Source organism: Protopterus annectens, chromosome 14.part0, assembly GCF_019279795.1.
Source record: "Protopterus annectens isolate FY-2018-M chromosome 14.part0, PAN1.0, whole genome shotgun sequence".
NCBI classification, from domain to species: Eukaryota; Metazoa; Chordata; order Ceratodontiformes; family Protopteridae; genus Protopterus; species Protopterus annectens.
Window position 1 is genome coordinate 902855743 of NC_056748.1, and position 20828 is coordinate 902876570.

The following is a 20828-nucleotide window of genomic DNA, read 5'->3' on the forward strand; positions in this document are numbered from 1 at the left end:
TTGAAGGGTCCTGATCTTGCACTTTCAGCCAAATAGCTTATCCTAGGGTAACTACAGCTTAGATAGCGATCCTTTCGGGGTTATCCTTTTTCCTCCTCCTCTCCAGTTGGAGGACTATATTGCCTAATGTTGTTTCAGCTACCAAACGAGATCTGGGTAGTTATCGCCTAGCATCATGGGATATAGGGTTGCCTCGAGCCGGTAAAATTAGCTCTCGAGCTTTAGTAAGTGGCCGAGTCGGAGCCGAGGTTCGGCTCCGAACCCATCCAGCAAGAAAGAAGGCGAGAGAAGACAACTAACGTGGAACATTATGGTAGGTACATAACTTCTCATTTTCAACATGTTGACAAGCAAATGGGGGAGCCCAGATATAGACCTGTTTGCCTCCCCCCAGAACTACTAATTGGACACATTTTGCTCAAGGACTCCCCACAAACAAGCCTGGAAAGTGGATGCTCTGTCCTTCGGCTGGAAAAACCTATCAGTCTATGCCTTCTCCCCTCTGCCTCTGCTCTGCAAAGTACTACTAAAAGTCAAACAGGACAAACCAAGGATGATTTTGATTGCTCCAGACTGGGCATGCCAACACTGGTACCCCCTCCTGCGCAGTGTGTCACGGTTATCTCCATGGCACCTGCCTCTGACTCCTTCCCTGCTGTCTCAGCAGGAGAACCAGATTATGCACCCTCAGCTTCCAACACTGAACCTTGCAGCCTGGCTAATTACTTAATCTCTCCTTTACCATCCCTCAACAAACCTGTGATGGTTATCATCTTAGAGGCAAGGAGGCCTAGTACTAGAAAATCTTATGCTGAAAAATGGAAAAGATTTTGTGCCGGGAACCAATCTCAAGGGATGAGCACAGCAGCGCCCAACTTACCTTAGCTTTTACAATACTTAACTGAGATGCTTCACAAGGGCCTGTCTTTTTCCTCTATTAAAATCCATGCCTCAGCCATTTCAGCTCATTATAACACAGAACCTCCCCTCTTCTCTCATCCACTGCTCAAGCAGTTCCTCAGAGGGGCCAGAAATTTGAGACCACCCAGGAGAGCTCCAACCCCAGCCTTGGACCTTAACTTTGTCTTGGAGAAACTCACTCTCCTTCCTTTCGAGCCAGCTGCTACTGCAGACTTCCTTTTAGCAATCACTTTAGCTAGAAGGGTATCTGAATTACAGGCCGTTATGGCAGTGGAGCCTTTCATCATCTTTCATGCGGACAGAGTGTCACTCAGAACCAATCCATCCTTCATGCCCAAGGTGGTATCCAGTGTGGCTCTTTATCAGTCCATTCATTTGCCAACCTTCTTTCCCAATCCCAATCCACAGAATAAAGGGGAAGGGATACTGCATTCCTTAGATGTGCACAGACAGCTTAGATTCTACTTGGACAGGACTAAACCTCAAAGGAAATATGAACAACTGTTGGTAGCATTTGCTGCAGGGGCAGAGGCGAAGGCTATTTCAAAGCAAACATTTCTAAATGGATAAGCCATTGCATTAGTTTCTACTATAAGCACCATGGAAAACCTATTCCCCAGGGGATCAGACCTCACTCCACCAGGGCTGCATCTACCTCTACAGCCTTTCTCAGAGGCGTCCCTACCAGGGACATCCTAGAAGATGCTACCTGGAGTTCTTTACATACTTTGACCAAGCATTATCATTTGCCAATTTTCTCTAAATCCAGAGCTGGCTTTGCCACTGCAATCTTGCAGGGCCTTATAGCTGGCCCTAATGCTATCTAAACTCCTCCTCCCAACCATAGCTTTGGGAATCTACCCAAACGTAATGACTGCAACAGTGAAACACGAAGAACATAGTACAGTTGTGTACACGTACCATAAATGTAGATGTTCGAGTGTATTCACTGTTGCAGTCCTGGTTACCCTCCCTCCAGCCCCCTAACGTCTTTTGGCTATACTTCTACTTTCCTTTACTATGCTTAAAAGCCTTTTTGGTGTATTTGCTTTTTTGTTGGAGGTATATCTTTGTGCTTTTATGTTTAATTGCTTCCCATTAGGGGGGCACCTGACATCTGGGGCAAGAAAAACTGATGTAATGGCGTTGGCTGCATGTTTTATACCCCTGACGATATGACGCAGGACCCAAGATTTTGCTAATCAGGCTGACTGAGGGCAACCTGCAAGCAGATTACCCAAATGTAAAGACTGCAACAGTGAATACACTCGAACATCTACATTTATGGTAAGTGTACACAACTGTACTTTCCTGAATCTTGTAGTTCTGCAGTGTATGCATCGGAAGTGATTTCTGGATGACAGATGCAGGAACAATCTGTAAGCAGGGTGAGTGCAGTCTTTAATTATTCCTCTGGCCCTCCTGAGACATCCGGATAAGTACAAGAAATGGATAGATAGTAAGGTGATCTCGATGATCATCTTGGCTGTCTTCACCACTCTCTGGAGGGATTTGCTGTCAGAGGTAGAGCAGCTTCCATACCATACTTCGAGGTTGTTCATCTGGATACTTTCTATAGTACCTCTGTAGAAGGTAGTGAGAACTGTCAATGGGAGATTAACTCTCCTCAGCCTTCTCAAAAAGTGCAATCTCTGGTGCGATTGCTTGACTATGGCATTTGTATTGGTGTGCCAAGACAAGTCCTCATCAATGTGCTTCTCACTCTTTCAACTGTTTCCCCATTGATGGTAAGGGAGAATGTTCCTTGTGCACTCCCAGAAACTTTGTGCTTCTCACTCTTTCCACTGTTTCCCCATTGATGGTAAGGGAGAATGTTCCTTGTGCACTCCCAGAAACTTCGTGCTTCTCACTCTTTCCACTGTTTCCCCATTGATGGTGAGGGGAGAATGTTCCTTGTTATTTTTCCTGTAGTCCACAATTATCTCTTTTGTCTTGTTTACATTTAGTGCTAAGTTGTTATTTCCACACCAGGTAATCAGTCGTTCCACCTCATCTCTATATGCTGTATCATCGTTGTTACTAATGAGCCCCACCACCGTTGTGTCATCAGCAAACTTGATGATGTGGTTTGTATTGTACCTGGCTGTACAGTCGTGTGTTAACAGGGTGAACAGCAAGGGACTTAGTACACATCCTTGTGGGACTCCACTTTTAAGAGTGATGCTATCTGAGGAGTTATTTTCTGCACACACTTTCTAGGGCCTGTCTGTGAGGAAGTCAAGAATCCAATTACAAAGTAGCTTCATTACCAGATGAAGAGGGATGACCGTGTTAAAAGCAGAGCTGAAGTCAATGAATAATATCCTGAAGTAGGTGTTTTTATTCTCAAGGTGTTCCAGGGATAGATGGAGTGCTAGAGTGATGGAATCTGCCATAGAGTGGTTTGCTCGGTAAGCAAACTGCAAGAGGGTCAGGATCAGCAGGCAGCCCAGATGTTATGACGTCTTTGTCTGGCCTTTCAAAGTACTTAATCATTGTGGAGGTGAGGGCTACAGGGCGGTAGACATTTAGGCAAGATGGTGGGGACTTCTTTAGTAATGGAATGATTGTTGTGACCTTGAAGCATTTTTATATTAATTAAGGGGGGATGCCAACCCCGCTTACAAGCAGCATTACCAAAATAGGGGGTTATAGAAAAGAACAGGAAGACATTTTATTGAGAAAATGTACATACAGCTACACTGACTGCAACTTACAGAATATAAAAGCATCCAGAGAGAGTGAGTCAGAGCTCATGGGTGTTAAGTCTAATCCAAGGGTGTGGTTCCTTGAGTTACTTGGCCACATGTTAGAGTTACTCAGGACTGAGGCCTGCTCCTTGCCCTTGGCTGAAAGAGTCTATTGACATAGATAGAGTGTGGGTCACTGGTTTGCCATGTAGCATAGCTTACACATCTAAAAGATGCTTTATTTCTGATGGAAACTTCTGCAGTAAATGCAGGATGGCATTTTCAGGTAATATTGTCTGAATGTTAGCTTTAAGTCTTGTGCAGGCCTGTCCTCATGTTTAGCCTGTGCTGACCACTTGTTCAGGTGAGCACATGTTCAAATGTTGGCTCCATGACATCCACCACCCTGTATGCATTATTTATACTATTGTCTTCCCACTAAGGCTGATATAAAAAGTCTAAAAATCCTGTGGTCTCTGTGAGGTGGATAAGGAGAATGAGTTCTTCATTTCACTTACTTAACCCCAAAATAATCCCTTATTTGTAAACTTATGGAGTTGAGCAAGGACTCACCTTAGTAACCCGTTCTTCTTCACAGAAGCATCTAAAAGGGTATATGGGATGTAGACTACCGAGGTCTGGGGTATCATCCTATGGAACCTGTTATGAGTGAGATGCTGGCAGCCCAAAAACACCTTCCTCTTGTGGTCCTAAAAGGTACGTGCTCTTTACAGCCCCCCCCTCCCTGGCTGAATGAGTAAAAGTCCCTCACTAAGCATCATAGAGCTGACTCCTAAGCTATCTTTGTGGTCTAGCACAGGTCTCAGAGACCACAGCATTCTGCAAGCCTGCTAACATGCACAGAAAGTCCAAACTCTTAGTAAACGTGTTTATACACCTATGGCATTTTATGCTTTGGATATTCAAATATTGATCTTCTTTTGTAGGTTTCAGTCATTCTTAATAAATTAGATCCTTACATAGTTGACATGTCTCCCTTAATGTGTAATTAAGGAGGATGTGATAGAGACTGTGTCTGTACCTTCCATGATAACCTTCCTGTAGCCCACTGTAATTTTGATTGTGCTGACATTGTGAACCCGGGCAGCAGGCTGAGTAATGTCGCTGCACATCATGACTGAGTCCCCTTTGAATAAAGAACTGAACAGCAACATCCTAATGCCCAGTTTAATGGAAGACTGCCTTTCAGACTGTCTTCCCAAAAACGAATGGATGACCTCCTCTAAAGGAAGCAAGCCTTTACACCAGTGAAGGTCCTTAATGATCTCCCTGCGCCTCCTCCTACTCCCTCTTTTTTTTCTAATTCTAGACAGTTTCAAAAGAGGAAAAAAGACCTAATAATTTGATTTGAGGAAGGTCCCCAAGAGTCATATGTTCTTTTCCTTTCCTTTATCAGCTAGGTTGTCTGTGAAGGTGACTCTGCTGACCTAAGCTCAGCAGTCCTGATTATGGTCTGGAAACTGCCCAGAGAGTTGTAGCTCTTGAAGGTCACCCCAGCTTTTAAAGATCTTTCACAAAGGACCAGTGTGTTGTTGGTATAGTCACCTCAGATCATGTTTTGAAATTCTTTGATTCTCCAGTGCTTTGGTCTCAGCTCTTAGGATTACTCAGACTCAGCTTTTTAAAGGTACATTAGAGGCCATCTCTCATCCATAGCAAGGGGGCATTTATGACTGCCTGATTTTAATACTGAAGAGTTGCATAATCTCTCTCTCATACATTCTGAAACTAAGCAGCATTAGTCAGCACATCCATTATCTTCGGATTCTAATAGTGAGACTTCAAAGAGTAGTACCTGCGCTGTCACAGAACCCCCAGGTGGTGTCAGTAGAAATTATGAATACCTTTTGTCACATCATGGTCTATGGTCCAGGTGGAGCTTCATCTCTATCTGTCTCTTTTTTTTTAGGGGGAGGGAGAGGCCCTCCTGTCCGCCACCAAAATATATTTTATGATTCATAGTTTTTGCATGTGTCATATTTTCTGGAGAGAATTGAGAGGGTGTATCATTGTGACCCAAGTCAGTTAAAGTAGGGAACTAATTCTTCTCCATCAGACATCTCATTGGAGGATGCAGAGCCATTACAAAGTCATCTGGTACCCTTTGCAGTCCCCAAACTAGCACCTTCCTCAACCTGAAGTTGATGAGCAACAAAAAAGGTCTTCCTGAGGAAAACAAAGGCTACATTTACTAGCACTTTATTCTACTAAATACATTCAGCATTCATTTAGGGCACCACAGTTTCACCCATGGCTTCTTAAATGAATCCAGGTACTGCACTCATTCCTGTGGTGACTGCCAATCACACCCTCGAACACTTTGTGCCTGGGGCAATAGCCCCTTTGCCTCAGCAACCTCCTTCGGGACCAGTGAAGCTTTACTGTTTCAATGTATTTTTTTTAACAAAAAGCAGACTTTTTTGTGTGTTTGTTTTTTTTTTTTTTTTGCCTGAACTTGGAACCAGAACAGTACAAGTCTGTTTTTCTCAAAAAATAGACCTATTTTATACAACTTGCTGAATTACTTTAAGTAGATCGTCAATAATTTTTACTCTGTAAATAGTGGAAGTGGAACTTGGCTGTCTGTGGATTCAGGAGAAGGAACATCTTTGAGAAGCACCTGCTTAGGTTTTTTCAAAAGTTTCATGCATAAGATCCAACAGTGGTAATTGTGACACTTGTAAAATAATTTTTTGCAGGACTAGATGAACAAACCAAATTTGCTTTGATTTTTAATGGTTGAAGCATCTGAGTCAAGAATTCTTCTTCATGTTATTTAATGTCATGCAATCTCTGTTTTGGCAGCCATCAAATTGCAATTACCTTCTCTGTGGCACTTGAAGACTTGAGTATTTTAGAAGTTTCATCTAATGCCTGTTTTGATTGTTCATAGGTTCATAAGTAAGTACTAGCTAGCTGTCTTTGCTGACCATTTTAAGCCTAGGCAATATCCCTTTTGTGCTCTAATTAACCTGTCCCATTTGGTTAGAGACTGGCTTTACCCATCCCGTGATCAATAAGTATGCATATATTACACCTAATGAAAATAATTGGAATATACCATAGATAATTTGAGGAAACCCATGCATGGGATAAAGCATTTAGGAGCTGCCTCTGTCCAAAAGTAGTAGAGGAGCCAGTCCTGAAGTAAATTTTCTGTTTCCCATCCATAGCTCCAAGTTGCGCTTGAATATGGATAGGGTTGAACTTTGTTTTATGTGGATGGGGACTCTGCTCCAGAGTAGTGGTATCCTCTGGGAGATGTACTTGTCCCTCCAAACTGTTCTGTTGATGTTGTGGAAGATGTTTAGATCCCCAGACTGAGTATGCCATTTGACTTGCTGATGTGCCGTAAATCCATCAGTACTGGGTCAGTGGATGCCTTGCATGCCAAACACATGCCACTTCTTAGCAATCTGTAGGATGCCAGGTATAGCGACAGAGCTTTGAGTCGGCCCACGTAGGGTGTGTTATTTAGACCTTGTGTCCTTTTAGTAAGTTATCTGTGGACATTCCAGTTGTTGTATGCATCTGGACAGATTCATGCTAAAGGGGGCATTATATTCACTGAATGGCCTAATGAGGGCTGAGTGAAGGGGGAGAATGACATCCCTAGATCTAGACACCAGCTCTGTAATATAGAATTACTTTCTTACAACAATGGATACATGCTGGTCAAAAGTTAGGTCACTGTCCACATAAATTCAGAAATGCCAAACTGGGTCAAATCTTAGGGGTGTATTGTCAGTGTAGTAGTTCCTTGGGGGTAGATGACTTCCCAAAGAGTACAATAATGCATTTTTTGGCATTTACTTTCAGTCCATGATTTTGGCACCAGTTATTACATTTGAGACAAACCTTTCTGATGAAGGCAGTAACTTAACTCTTGGCCTGACTCATCTTGTACCCTTACCTGTACCATGCTTGTATGGAGAGAAAGGTCATCCAAACTATTGTGCAGACTCTTCCCCCCATAGTAGTACAACCAGTCAGTTGAGTTATTGCCTCAAAAGGGTCAGATTATATAATATGCACTTGTATTATCACAAGATTCCTTGCCCAGAATGTGTAGAAGAGCCAGGTATTGTATATCCAGTGTGTTATTGGGACCAGGCAGGAGACATTAACATCTTATATGTCATTTACCAGTAGATGAGACTGAAGCTTATAGGTTTAGCTGCTTTTTCCTTTTTGTCATGGAAGTGTCATCATATACAAAAGCCATGTACTTAGCTTAATACTAGATCTCTAAGAGTGGATCCAGGTCCATCCTTGGTAATGATCTTACTTATCTTCCCCTTCTTTGACTGAGAAGGATTTTTTTTGTCTTAAATAATTTTTTCTTTAGAGTGATTAACCTCGGGTTTGGAGAGGGAGAGTAGTGCAGGGCATTTTGGAATGGGAAACATACTCTGTAGCCTGAGAACATTTAAACTGAGGAGTATTTATAATGCGTCTAGCCTTAATACTATGATTTGCAAAAGATGTATCCACTCGATCTAGCATTATGTTAAGCACCTAATTTTAATTTCATTTATCTTCTGCCTAGCACTGCTAGTAATACTGTATCGCCATGATAAATAATAAGTGCTGTTAGAATCAACCACTCCAGTTTGCTGTGATACTGATGTTTATGCGTTTCCTAACAGAACTTGTATGAACAGTATGGTTGCTTTTTTGTCATAGACAGTACATTGTACATGACTTCAGTTTTTTTTTTTCTTTTGTGTCTTTTTTTAATCATAATCTTATTTTTCTTCAGGTTGTGGTGAAATTTATTAAGAAAAAGAAGATTTTGGAAGAGCGTTGGGTGCATGATGTCAAACTGGGCAGAGTGAGCTTGGAGATTTCTATACTGTCTAAACTAAACCATCCCAGTGTTGTGAAGGTATGAAAGTGTTAGCATGAATCGGTACTTATATTTGGGACTAATGTGATGTTGTGATGTCACAGTTGTTGATTCTCTATTGTACAGTTTGTACCATAAATTTCTTGTCTAGTTCATTGTCAAACCTTGATGATTTCCAGTACATTGAATTTAATGGTTATTTTGGTCTGTTCTTTATGCTTAATAACTACCTGTAGGTTTTTGAGGTGCTGTTATTAATGATGATCAAGATTTCACTACTTTACTGAGTGTACTGACATTTCAACAAAATTATCTTGTCGCGAGAATTGGAAAAATACTGTAGTATTGTCTCTTGTTATAAAAAGGGGTAGATATGGCATCAAAAATAAACATTCATGCCACCAAGTAACATGAAACTTTGTTTTGCTTTACTTTCTTTTAAAATATCTCCTTATTTTGTTTTTTGTGCCATCGCCAATCCATTCCTTCTTGAATGCAAGGCAAGTTAGTTTGTGTGTTTTCTCAATAAGTAATAGACACTAAGGATCTGGAAGGATTTGGTGCTCGTCCCACAAAGAATTTCGGGATGTGGTGGTTAAATGATAATGTATGATACTTGGCCATTATACTGCAGCTTGAAATTTGTGACGTGTTTACGATTTGTGCTAAACTGCGGACATTGCCAGTGGTGTAATTTTCACAGACATCATTGAAAGCTGCATTATTTTATTTAAATGGGCATGTGTCTTTGAGTGATCATTTGCTTAATTGTTCACCGACTCACTCGTGTGCTTATTTGTTGAAATCTGATGATACATCATAATCTTTAGGACTTAATTCTGATTCTAATTAAGCAGTGTTTCCTTATATTCAGAACTTTACTTCACAAAAGGCTTTTCCTAACTGTATTGTTTACCAGTGTTAAGTGTGAAAACTGATACTGATTATTTTAAGGCACTTTATTGGTTTACAGTTGAAATATCAACCCTAAAGAGCCTTGTTTATTCTAGGGTCTACTGAGAGCTACTGCCGCACACACACACACACACACACACACACACACACACACACACGTAAAATTTGCAGGATTTGTGTTTGAACTTGAAATTTTAAACAGCTCTCCTTTTTTGTTTCTGACATCTTCTGACTGACTGGACAGCAGTGAAATATTTGCTAAGGTTAATATTCCCTTATAGTCTTTCTCTTCCTACAAAAAGCCTTTTTAAATTTGTAGGACTTCCATCGAGTCACAAACTGTACTCTTAAACAAATAATCTGAAGTAGGATATTCATTTGTCTGCAACCTGTGGGTTATGGATCCGATATCGGATCCGAACCGGCATAGTTTCCAGCTATGGATCCAAGCTCTCAGCTCCTCCCCTCACCCATAATGCCCTGCTCTACCCTCATGACCTCAGATCTTGTTTGCCGCGCTGGTAACTGGATGTGGTTCTCATAGCTCTCAGCTAAGTGGATTTTTTCTTGTACAAGAATAGAATATTTTTGCTTTCTTTAAACTTTTTTGTGTGAAAGTTGTAGGTTTCCTATTTTTATTGACTGTTTTTAGTTTAATTTAATTTTCAGTAGTATATTTTATCCCCTCCCCTCGCTGGTTCGTAGAGTGTGTGTGAGGCCTGTGTGTTTCTTTATTGTTTTATTGTTTTAAGTTACTTCTGTAACTTTTGGTTAATTTTTGACTATGGCTGATCAGCCTAAGTCAATTTTCTCTAAATGCTCCGAGTGTGGCCATAAGCTCTCACCGGCTGATGGCCACACTCGGTGTGTTAAGTGTCTTGGGGTTGAACACCTCACATCTGGTTGTTCCATTTGTGCAGGGTTCAACCCCAGGGCACTGAGGGAGCGGAGGTCCAAGCTGGTCTTGGCGGGTCTTTTACCGCCGGACTCGGCTCCGACCCCCGCTCCTTCGGGGACTCCTGCGGCTGCAGCTATTCCCCTGTAGCACCCCTCCTGCTCCTGGGACTCAAACTCCCGCTTCAGGACAGGAGAGGGATGCATCTAAAAGGACCGGAGGAGAAGCACCACGGCGGGCCGAGACCTCTGTTTCGGCCCGCCAGCCAAGCGGCTTCTCCCGGCTCCTGTTGAGCGGTCTCCTCCTTCTCGGCTCCGGTCACCTGTGTGCTTCTCACCGGGTCCTGAGGAGGAGGAGACCCGATCTCCGCGAGGCTATCGAGGAGGCATTCCAGGCCTACCTCGGTAGCCTCGTCGAGATCTACCCATAGCCTTCGGATGCTGATCTGGACCGGATGATGCGAAGGTTCATCCAGGCCCAGATGCAGATGGGAGTGCTCTTGCCTCCCCTCGGGGAGCTCAACACCCTTTTCAAGCCTATTGCTCCTTCTCCGACCCGCTTCCGGGTTCGAGCAACTGGAGCCGAGCAGCCGGGCGGGGAGGTCGGTGCCGATAGTACTTGGTACCGGATCCGACCATGCCCTCGAGTGCGTCGGACCCGATCTCGGAGCCTGGATCCGAGCCGGATCCGGGGATCAGTGCTCCTTCGGCGCCGTCTGTGTCGGAGCGCACTGTCCCGGATCCGAGTGCTTGGCGCCGGCTCCGATCCACTCTTCGGATCCGAGGGGAGCCGATTGTCGGATCCTTTGGTCGAGGTCGGCTCCTTCGGCTTTGATGTAGTGGAGAGGGCTCTGTTGAGGGTCTCCGGACCCCGGCACTTGCTTCGGCTCCGTCCCGCTCCCTCTGCACTGGGCCAGGCTTCCACCATCCGGCCCCTGGGACAGCCCGTTTCTGTGCCCCAAGTTGCTCCCATGGAGCAAATTGCTGCTTGCGTGGACTCCTCTGACAGCCCCCAGAGGAGGCTCCTGCAAGCATACGCAAAGGAGGCACATTGACTCCCTGAGTCTCTCACTGAAGACACGGACTTGGAGGAAGGGAAGGCTCCCCACGGTCACCCCGAGGATGTCTCCTTGGAGACATCATGGAAATGCTCCGTATCAGGGGGTGGTCTGCCCCAAGTCTTCCTCGGACGAGTCCGTGTTCTTGGAGGCATTCGGAACGGGCCCGTCTACCTCTTGGGTGTCCCCCCCTGCCGACCCCCTGGTGGACCTTATTACCACCAGGGCGTGGAAGGAACCGGACACCGTGGAGCCAATTCCCAAAAGACCTGATAAAATCCTTAGCCCGCCTTCTGACAGGACCCATTGGAGTAAGGGGCCTCCTGTAGATGCCATGTTGATGGCGGCGGCCACAAAGAGGGAACTGGCTCAGGAGAGTCCCTCAGTCCACCCACCGAGCAAGGAGTCTCGGATGATGGACCGCTTGGGGAAGCGGATGTTCAGTTCGGCGACCTTTTCGGTAAGGGCGCTGAACTATTTGGCACATGTTATTCGGATGCAGCGAGACCTTATTAAGGAATACGCTGCATCCCCCCCTGAGTCCATTTCGGAGGAGGACAGAGCTCTGCACTCCACCAAAATGGCCACTCTTAGGTCAGTCACAAATACTTCTATGCGGCTACTCTCCCATGCTACGGAGGGCGCCGCTAGAGCTGCGGGGACAGGACTGGTCACTAGGCGTCAGGCCTGGCTCCGCCACTGCAATTTTTCTGAGCCCTTCAAGGCGTCGTTTGCGACGCCCTTTGATGGTTCTGCTCTGTTTGGCAAGACCGTTCGCGACGTTGACCCAGAGCGAGAAGGACGGAAGACGCTGTCTGCCGTCGAATCCGCTTCTCTGCACCCCAGAGGCCCTATTCTAGGAACCAAAAGGGTCAGAAGAAGATGTGGTTCTGGAAGTCGCAGCAGTCCCAGCCTGCTCCGGACAACCAGTCCTTCCGTGGCAGAGGAGGACAGGGAGGACGCCGCCCTAGAGGCAGAGGGGCTCCCAGAAACTTCGGGTCCAGGGAACCTTTCTCTGAACGGCCCGCAGCAACCCTGAGGGTTGCCCGACTGCTCTACTCTGGAGGCAGTCGGGGACGTTCGGGGCACCTAGCGGCATGGGAGTCCATAACATCGGACCGCTGGGTTCTCCAAATCATATCCAGGGATATCGCATTCCTTTCCTTCACCTTCCAAAGATGAAGTCCCTCCCAGGCGTACCACCCGGTCAAAGGGAGGCCGCTTTGGCAGAAATTGGCCATCTGCTAGAGAAAAGAGCCATCCAGCCCGTTCCCCAGACCAGATCGGATCAGGGTTCTACTCCAGGTTCTTTTAGTGCCAAAAAGACGGGGAACTAAGACCAATCCTAGACCTCTCTCTCCTGAATCTGGCAGTCCCCAAAGAAAAATTCAATGGTCACTCTACAATCTATTCTCCCCTTCTGGGAGAAGGCCACTGGATGTGCTCGATAGATCTCAAGGACGCGTACTACCACATCCTAATGGACAGACGCTCAGGAGGTTTCTCCGCTTCGGCTGGGAGCCAGTCACTACCAGTTCGGGTCCTTCCCTTTGGTCTCACCACAGCCCCCAGGGTGTTTACCAAAGTACTAGCAGTGGTAGCGGCCCACCTGAAGCTTCACGGGGTGCAGCTCTTTCCCTACCTGGGCGACTGGCTCCTTACCGCCCCAACAACGCATCTACTTCTCTCGGCGAGACTCCTTTCTCCATCTTGCTCCATTTCTGGGCATCACAATAAATACAAACAAGTCCAACCTGGCACCCACTCAGCTCTTAGATTTCATAGGGGCCAGACTAGACACAAGGAGTTTACGAGCCTTCCTCACTGCGGACAGAGTTCTAAATCTGCAGCTCCAGGTGCGGGCCATTCTCCATTCATGTTCTGTTCCAGCGGAGTTGGTCCTGAGGGCTCTAGGGTCCATGGCTTCGTCGATAGCACTTCTTCCTCTTGCCAGGCTCAATATGCATTCTACAGTGGACGCTCTTAGTACAGTGGTCATACCTTGCTCTCCCATGCATCATCCCATAGCGATCAGCAAGGCTTGCAAGCGGTCCCTCTTGTGGTGGCTCCACTCCCCGGATCTCCACGAGGGTCGCCCATTTTGTGCTTCTCCCCCTCTCGCCCCGGTGACCACGGACGCCTCCCGCCTCCGGTGGGGGCACTTTGGGCCGGACAGTCCAAGGCACGTGGAACGATTCAGAGACCTTACTGCATATCAATGTTCTAGAGATGAGAGCAGTGCTCTTAGCGTTGCTAGCACTTCAGGACTTTCTTCCCTTGGGAACAATTGCGATTCAATCGGACAATATGTCTGTTGTCTGGTACATCAACAAGCAAGGGGGAACAAGGTCTTACCCTCTTTGTCGAGGCCATGAGAGTTTGGGAATGGGCAATCTCCACCAATCGCTTTCTCATAGCAACGCACATTCCGGTCGGTCCAACATCCTAGCGGACAAGCTCAGTCGCACCATTCTGACCCCTTACGAGTGGTCTCTCAATTGTCAAGTAGCGGAACGCATATTCGCACGGTGGGGAACCCCTTCATGCGATCTTTTGCCTCTCCCTCAAACACCAAGTGCGACAGTTTTTCGCTCTGATACCTCCTCCCGGAGGTACCCCAAGAGACGCTCTGGTGCATGCTTGGCCACCCGGTCTTCTGTATGCCTATCCACCCTTGCCTCTGATGCTGCAAGTTCTTCAGAAAGCCTCTCGGGTGGGTTGCAGAATGATTCTCATTGCTCCGTTCTGGCCTCGACAGATCTGGTTCCCCTTCCTAAGGTCTCACTCGGTGAATCCTCCTTGGATTCTAGATCCTATTCGGATCTGATATCCCATCCATCCTGCATTCCTCCTCCGAACCTGGACAGCCTGAAGCTGACCGCTTGGCTGCTCCAGTTCCACTCTTGATAAGGACTCGGTATTTCTTCACCGGTAAAGGCTATTTTGGTGGCGGCTCATAAACCATCCACTAGAAAGGTTTACCGAAGCAAATGGAAACGTTTCTCTGTGTGGGCAGAGCGGCAAGGCCTAGATCCCTTCACGGTTCCTCTCCCCGTAGTGCTTGATTTTCTAACCTCTCTCTTTAATGATGGTGCCAGCAGTTCCACAGTCAAAGTTCAACTGGCGGCGATTTCTCACTATCACATTGGTCAAGAGTCTAATCCTCTTATGTCAGCCAAATTGTGCAAAACTTTTCTTAAGGGTACTTTCCTTCTCAGGCCCCTATAAAGCAAGCAGTTCCTCCTTGGGACCTTTCTTTGGTCCTACAGGCCTTGACCGCTCCCCTTCGAGCCAGCGGCTACAGTGGACCTCAAATTCTTGTCTTACAAGACAGCCTTTTGATAGCCATTACATCAGCCAAGAGAGTTTCTGAACTTCAAGCTTTATCAGCTAAACCTCCTTACTTGGTTTTTATCCGGACCGTGTCTCCCTCAGGACCAACCCGTCCTTCCTTCCTAAAATCGCTTCTGAAGCAAACATCAATCAATCCATTAACCTCCCTGTTTTCTTCCCTAAGTATGAAAACAAAGGTGAATATAGGCTACACTCACTAGATGTTCACAGGCAACTAAGATTTTATCTCAACAGGACAGCTGGTCATAGGCAATCCGACCAGCTGTTTATTTCCTTTGCAAAATTCAATTTGGGCAAGCCAATTTCCAAAGTTTCTCTGTCCCGCTGGATTTCACAGTGCATTTTATTGGCTTATCAAGCGTCAGGAAGGCCGCACGGAGGGTGTTCATGCCCATTCAACCCGGTCAGTATCTACCTCAGCAGCCTTCAAGGCTAGGATTCCTCTGGATGATATTTGTGCAGCAGCTACGTGGGCTTCATCTCATACATTTATTTCTCACTATAAGTTGGATCTTGCATCTAGGGGTAGAGCATCCTTTGGCTCCGCGGTGCTCGGAATATCCTTCCATGATGGCCGCCCAAGATTCAGGTAGCTGGGGACTCTGTCCCACAGGTTGCAGACAAATGAATATCCTACTTCAGATTTAGAAGTTATGTACTCACCATAACGTTCCATCTGAGTAGGTGTATTCATTTGTCTGCAACCATCCCGCCCTCCTATCCCCCTGGCCTTTCAGTTTCCTGCATATTACTTGTTACCCTTTTGAGGGTATTGTTGCTTTGGCAAACTCGATCTGAGGTCATGAGGGTAGAGCAGGGCATTATGGGTGAGGGGAGGAGCTGAGAGCTTGGATCCATAGCTGGAAACTATGCCGGTTCGGATCCGATATCGGATCCATAACCCACAGGTTGCAGACAAATGAATACACCTACTCAGATGGAACGTTATGGTGAGTACATAACTTCTAATTTTTTTTTGGGGGGGGCTTTTTGTCTTTGTGCCTGCCAAACATCAGGACTCATCACTCTTGTGCACATTTGTTCCCTCAGCATGTTAGTACCCAGTGTGTAGGCAAGAGCTGACTGGAGGGACTCTCTTCTGAAAGCCATAGAGGTGGTTTGGGCCTTTGTTATCATCCCAGCAATGGGGCATTTCTAAGTGAGGCCCTAACCCTGCCTTGGTGTCTAATGTTAGCACCTTTATCACTGTGCGATATCCTTACTTTCTCTCTTTGTTCATCCTTCTATCCAAACATCATTAAGGGCCATTTCACTAACTTGGAATCACCAAGCCCACACCCATAGCTCTGGCCTTTTCTAGTAATCCTACAAGCCTACTTCTTCCTCCCCGCAGGATGGGTGAACTGTCATCATCTACTCACTCTCATCTTTCCTTCCTGCCTCTTGAGTGGCCAAACCACTGTTTGAATTTTGGTCATAGTCCAGGGTTTATGCTTCTGTGCTGCAGAGCTGGGGATCAACTGCAAGTTTTCCACAGCTTCTTTAATAATTGTTAATATGTCATTCTATATTGTATTAGTCAGATACTCCCCTTAAACTGCTTGAAGGCCTCAAGTATAACCTCACCCCCCCATCACCTTATACTTATTAAATAAAAACAACAATGAACTGAAGAATAGTAAAACAGGAATGAAAAATAAAAACAATCACAAAAGAAACAGAAGCTTTTGACCGTACCCATGTGGGGCATTGTGGATTTTACTGTTAAACACTTCTTTATACTGTTTAACATTGATACTACTGTTCTGTTTAGAGAAGGTTTTATCTTTTTTATGTTAGCAAACAGTTTAACAATTTTGTTATCATCACAGAAACTAAGGAACAGCAACGGAGCATATAGGCAATGTCCCAAAGACAAACCTTCCAACCTAAAAGATCTGTCAAAAAGCAAATTGAAAGTCATGCTGCTTAACGCTAGGAGTCTTAACCTGAAAATGTGCTTGCTGGAGACTCTCCTCACCCTGGAAGATGCCGATGTCTGTACGGTCACGAAAACTTGGTTCAGGTCTACGGTGAGCACTCCTGTCTTACCAGGCTGTGCCTCATTCCACACATTCCGACCCCAAAATGAGGTTGGGAAGACTAAGGGTGGTGGAGTCTCTATCTTCATTAAGGATAGGCACAACTCTAGACTGGTCTGCCAGCTTGACATACTGGAACTACTCCAGGTGCAGCTGACAAGTTGGCAAGACACCCATCTAAGTTGTAGCCAGCTAAAGATCCCCCTCCATGACTCACGGCACCCACTCCTCCTACCTGGACCTACTTAACTCTATCAAGGTACTCCCTAACACCCTGATCTTTGGTGGCTTCAACTACCCCACCATAGACGGATGAACTATTCCTGCACTAATGCACTCACCCAGTGATTCCTTGACTTCATCAAGTCTAAAACACTAGACCACCTCTTCTCATCCCCCGCAAGGAGATAACATTCTGGACTTGGTTCTTACCAACATGGGTGTCTGCTGCACCACTTCCATAGTACGTTCTTCCCTGGTGAGATCAGATCATCGGTCTGTCTCATTCGAAGTTTCTATCCTACCCATCCCCACCCCCAGCCATAACCAGGCTAAAAAACTTTTGAAAAGATGACTGCAGTCTCCAAAATGAGGGTATCAGTAGCTTCACACCACTGCCCCCCTCAGAGAATGCAGACAACTATGCTGAACAGTACGCCAATGTAGTATACAAGCACCTGTACAACTGCATGGACTCAGCCATACCCAAAAGAACTAAAACCTGCTCCTCAAGGAAACACACACCTGTCTGGTGGACATCCTCTATCAACAGGCTTTACAACAAAAGGAAGAAACGGTTGTCCATGGGTAAAAAGGGGCAAATTCCAAATTGGAAAAAACTCTCTCCTTAGCCTCAAGCTAATTAGATCACTAGTGAAAACCTCCAAAACCAATTGTGAATCAAAACTAGCCTCCAAAACAAAGGGAAACCACAAAGCCTTCTTCATTTACGTCAGAAACCTCCATGGCAAAGCCCAGGTTTGTTCCAAATTAGTACTTAATGGTATCACTTACATGAATCCTGTTGACTTAGCCAACCTGCTAGCAGATAGGTTCAGTGCAAACGTCACCTCCTGTCCTCTCCCAAAGGCCCATTTGTCATCCGCGATACTTGTCCCACACCTCACATCTCTGTAGATAAAGTGTTAAAGGCCCTATCCAAGGCAAAGAACACAACTTCCATGGGATCTGATAGTATCCCAGTCTGTATTCTGCCTTATCTCCAGCAAGAACTAGCTTTGCCATTCAACACCCTTTTCAACCACAGTCTAAGTACAGGCTTCATTTCAGCAGAGTGGAGAACTGCCATTGTCATCCCTTTGCACAAAGGTGGTACCACTACTGACCCTAGAAACTATTGGCCCATTAGCTTGACAAGTCTGATCTGTAAAGCCATGAAGTGTATTATTATGGATCTCATAAACAAGGACATAAGCAGTCTCCAAGCATTTGACCCTACCAAATTCAGATTTGTCAAGGGCAGATCTTGCCTGTTGAACCTGGTTGACTTCTTTGAGATTGTCACTAAGACCCTGGATGAAGGAAAGTCAGTATACACAGCTTATCTTGACTTGGCCAAGGCCTTTGACACAATCCCCCACTAGGCGTCATCGAAAAGCTAACACAATTTGGTGTAAATCTCTGTCTCATCAGGTGGGTGACCAACTGGCTCATCGATATGACCCACAAGGTCAAAATAGGCACCTCCACCTCCAACAGCAGACCTGTCACTAGTGGTGTTCCCCAGGGATCTGTCCTGGGACCTCTACTGTTTGGCATCTACTTCTCAGAGGTCCAGGCAAAGAACAAAGGCCTGTGGCTGACCAGGTTTGCAGATGACTGTAAATTGGGTGCTGTCATTGACTCCCCAAATGATGTTAACATACTGCAAGAGGGTCTCACAGCAACAAATGTCTGGTGTCAAAGTCATTGCTTTAAGTTAAATGCAAAAACTGCATTATCATACCATTCAGCAAAAACATGGCCCCTACTGATTATCACATTAACGGCAACCCCCTAAGCACACAACCTGTGGTGAGAGATCTGGGTACTCAGGTTGACGACAATCACATTCATCCATCATGTGGTGGCAGTGGTCAGAAAAGCCTTTGACTTGGTTCTTGTCATAAGTAAAGGGATTGCATCCAGAAAAAAGAAGGTTATTACCTCTCTGTACTCCTCCCTCATTAGGTGTATAACACCCCGTTTCATATGTATCCATTCAAACAACTGCACCAACTGGGAATGCCACAGAAATACCTCACAAAGAGGATCCATGGCCTCCAACACCTGTCCTATGCAGACAGGCTCAAGTCACTAGCACTCTACTCAGTATTGTACAGATTGCTCAGAGGTGACCTGTGTCTCCCTACAAGGCAATTTCAGACCCTGCCCTACTAGAGATGCTCCATATCCATAACTCTTAACTCCTCGCGTATTACCCGCTGGATTCGTACATCATGCATCTTGTGGCCATCCTTACAACCATCCTTCAACAGATTATTAGTTATATGTACCTGCTTCACCTTAATGCTTCTTCTGACTCCCCCCCCCCCCCCAATCAGCTTCCTAACAGGAAAGATAGGGAGCCATTGTTTCCTCATTAACAGTTAAGCAGCTGTCTGGCTCTCTTTCCAGTCAATAAAGCATGATAAGTACCATAATACAGTACTTTCTGTAGATTTGTAATTTGTTTAGTGGACAGTTTTACTCCAGCATATGATACATACTTATACAGTTCACTCTATCAACTCATTCACTTATTCAACTTCGCCTCCATTTCATTCTTTTTCCATGTACTTTTTACCCCTTAGCAGCAAACTTCATTTTTTATTTATTTTGAAATTCTGTGTTTTTGTTCTACGATTCTGTATTTCATTCTATTATACCATCATTTATATAATCATATCTATTGTTTGAATACACTTCAGTATGCCAGCCATACAGGCAGTGTTTTTAATTTCCTTATTTAAAGTAAAAAAGCAGTACTGTTACATTTGCCTTAAGCCCGTAGTAAATTAGTATACTTAGAATTAACACAGCATGTAACAATGTTTTGTTAATGTAAACACTTATAACAAACACTGTCAACTAAAAATGATACACTTTAACGTAAAAATGTTTTTTTAGTATTAACAGTACCTAATTTTTATACATTTTTAAAAGACATTATTTCATTTTGCCTATCAAATTTAAGATTTTAAATTGTCAAAAGTGGTTCCAGTATTCAAAAAGAAACAGAAATGTAAATCTTGTCAACGTTTTCAAATGTCTTTTAGGAATCCACACCATATACTCATAAACCACAGTATTAACCTGCACGCATACATCGTTAGACTTCTCTAGATTATCAGTTTATCTGTGCCTCCCACTGAGGAAAACATCCCATTTTTTTCATTCTCACTCAGGGTTGGACTAAAATATGCCCTCCTTATGCACCCATGTCTCATACTAAATGTCTTGCAGCCATTAATTCATAAAGAAACTCTGCTACTTAAACACTGTACCTTATTTCAGATGAAATATTGTCAGTTTTGGAAAACAGCACATAGAAGGAGAAAGAAGAAAAAAACATTTTTATAATATATTCAAGAAAAAATAAAATTAAAATAAAGTGTTACCTCCAGCTGTGACCTATCATTATCTGTTTTTTAATTGTCTAATTCTGCGGAACATAGCACAACCCATAAATCTCTGCCTTTTTCAAATTATGAGGGAAGAAATGTTCATCTTTAACCAAATTTCTCAAACCACCAAGGAAGGAAAGTTTGTCTGTATAATACAGAAAGTGAAATGCACAATGCAAATAATAATTGTTTACTTTATTTTAAGATACTACCAGCATCTCTCTTTCTTTATGTTCCAGTCTTACTGTAATCTTGCTAGCTTCCCAGTCTTTTAACTCCCTAAAACTACCATTCATATCGCTTCTTGGTCTGTTTTACCATCTTGTATCAGATGCTGCTGTTGCAAATGCTGAACTCTTCTTTATCAAACTAGACTCATCCTCAACTTCCAAGATGGATGCACATTGATTAACAGCTTAATTCTAGTTCAAAACAGAAACTTAGCAGAGAAAGCCAGT

The 20828-nt window shown here is 44.7% G+C and overlaps 1 protein-coding gene across 2 annotated transcripts in view; it reads left to right on the forward strand.

The window, feature by feature from the left end:
* The window catches only part of PASK (PAS domain containing serine/threonine kinase), a 1620160-nt gene that overhangs the window by 1035360 nt on the left and 563972 nt on the right, over nt 1-20828 (forward strand). For both annotated transcript variants that reach the window (XM_044056691.1, XM_044056692.1), the window contains exon 14: nt 8395-8520. In XM_044056691.1, coding sequence (XP_043912626.1) covers nt 8395-8520 — 126 coding nt within the window. The remainder of the gene's footprint in view (nt 1-8394; nt 8521-20828) is intronic.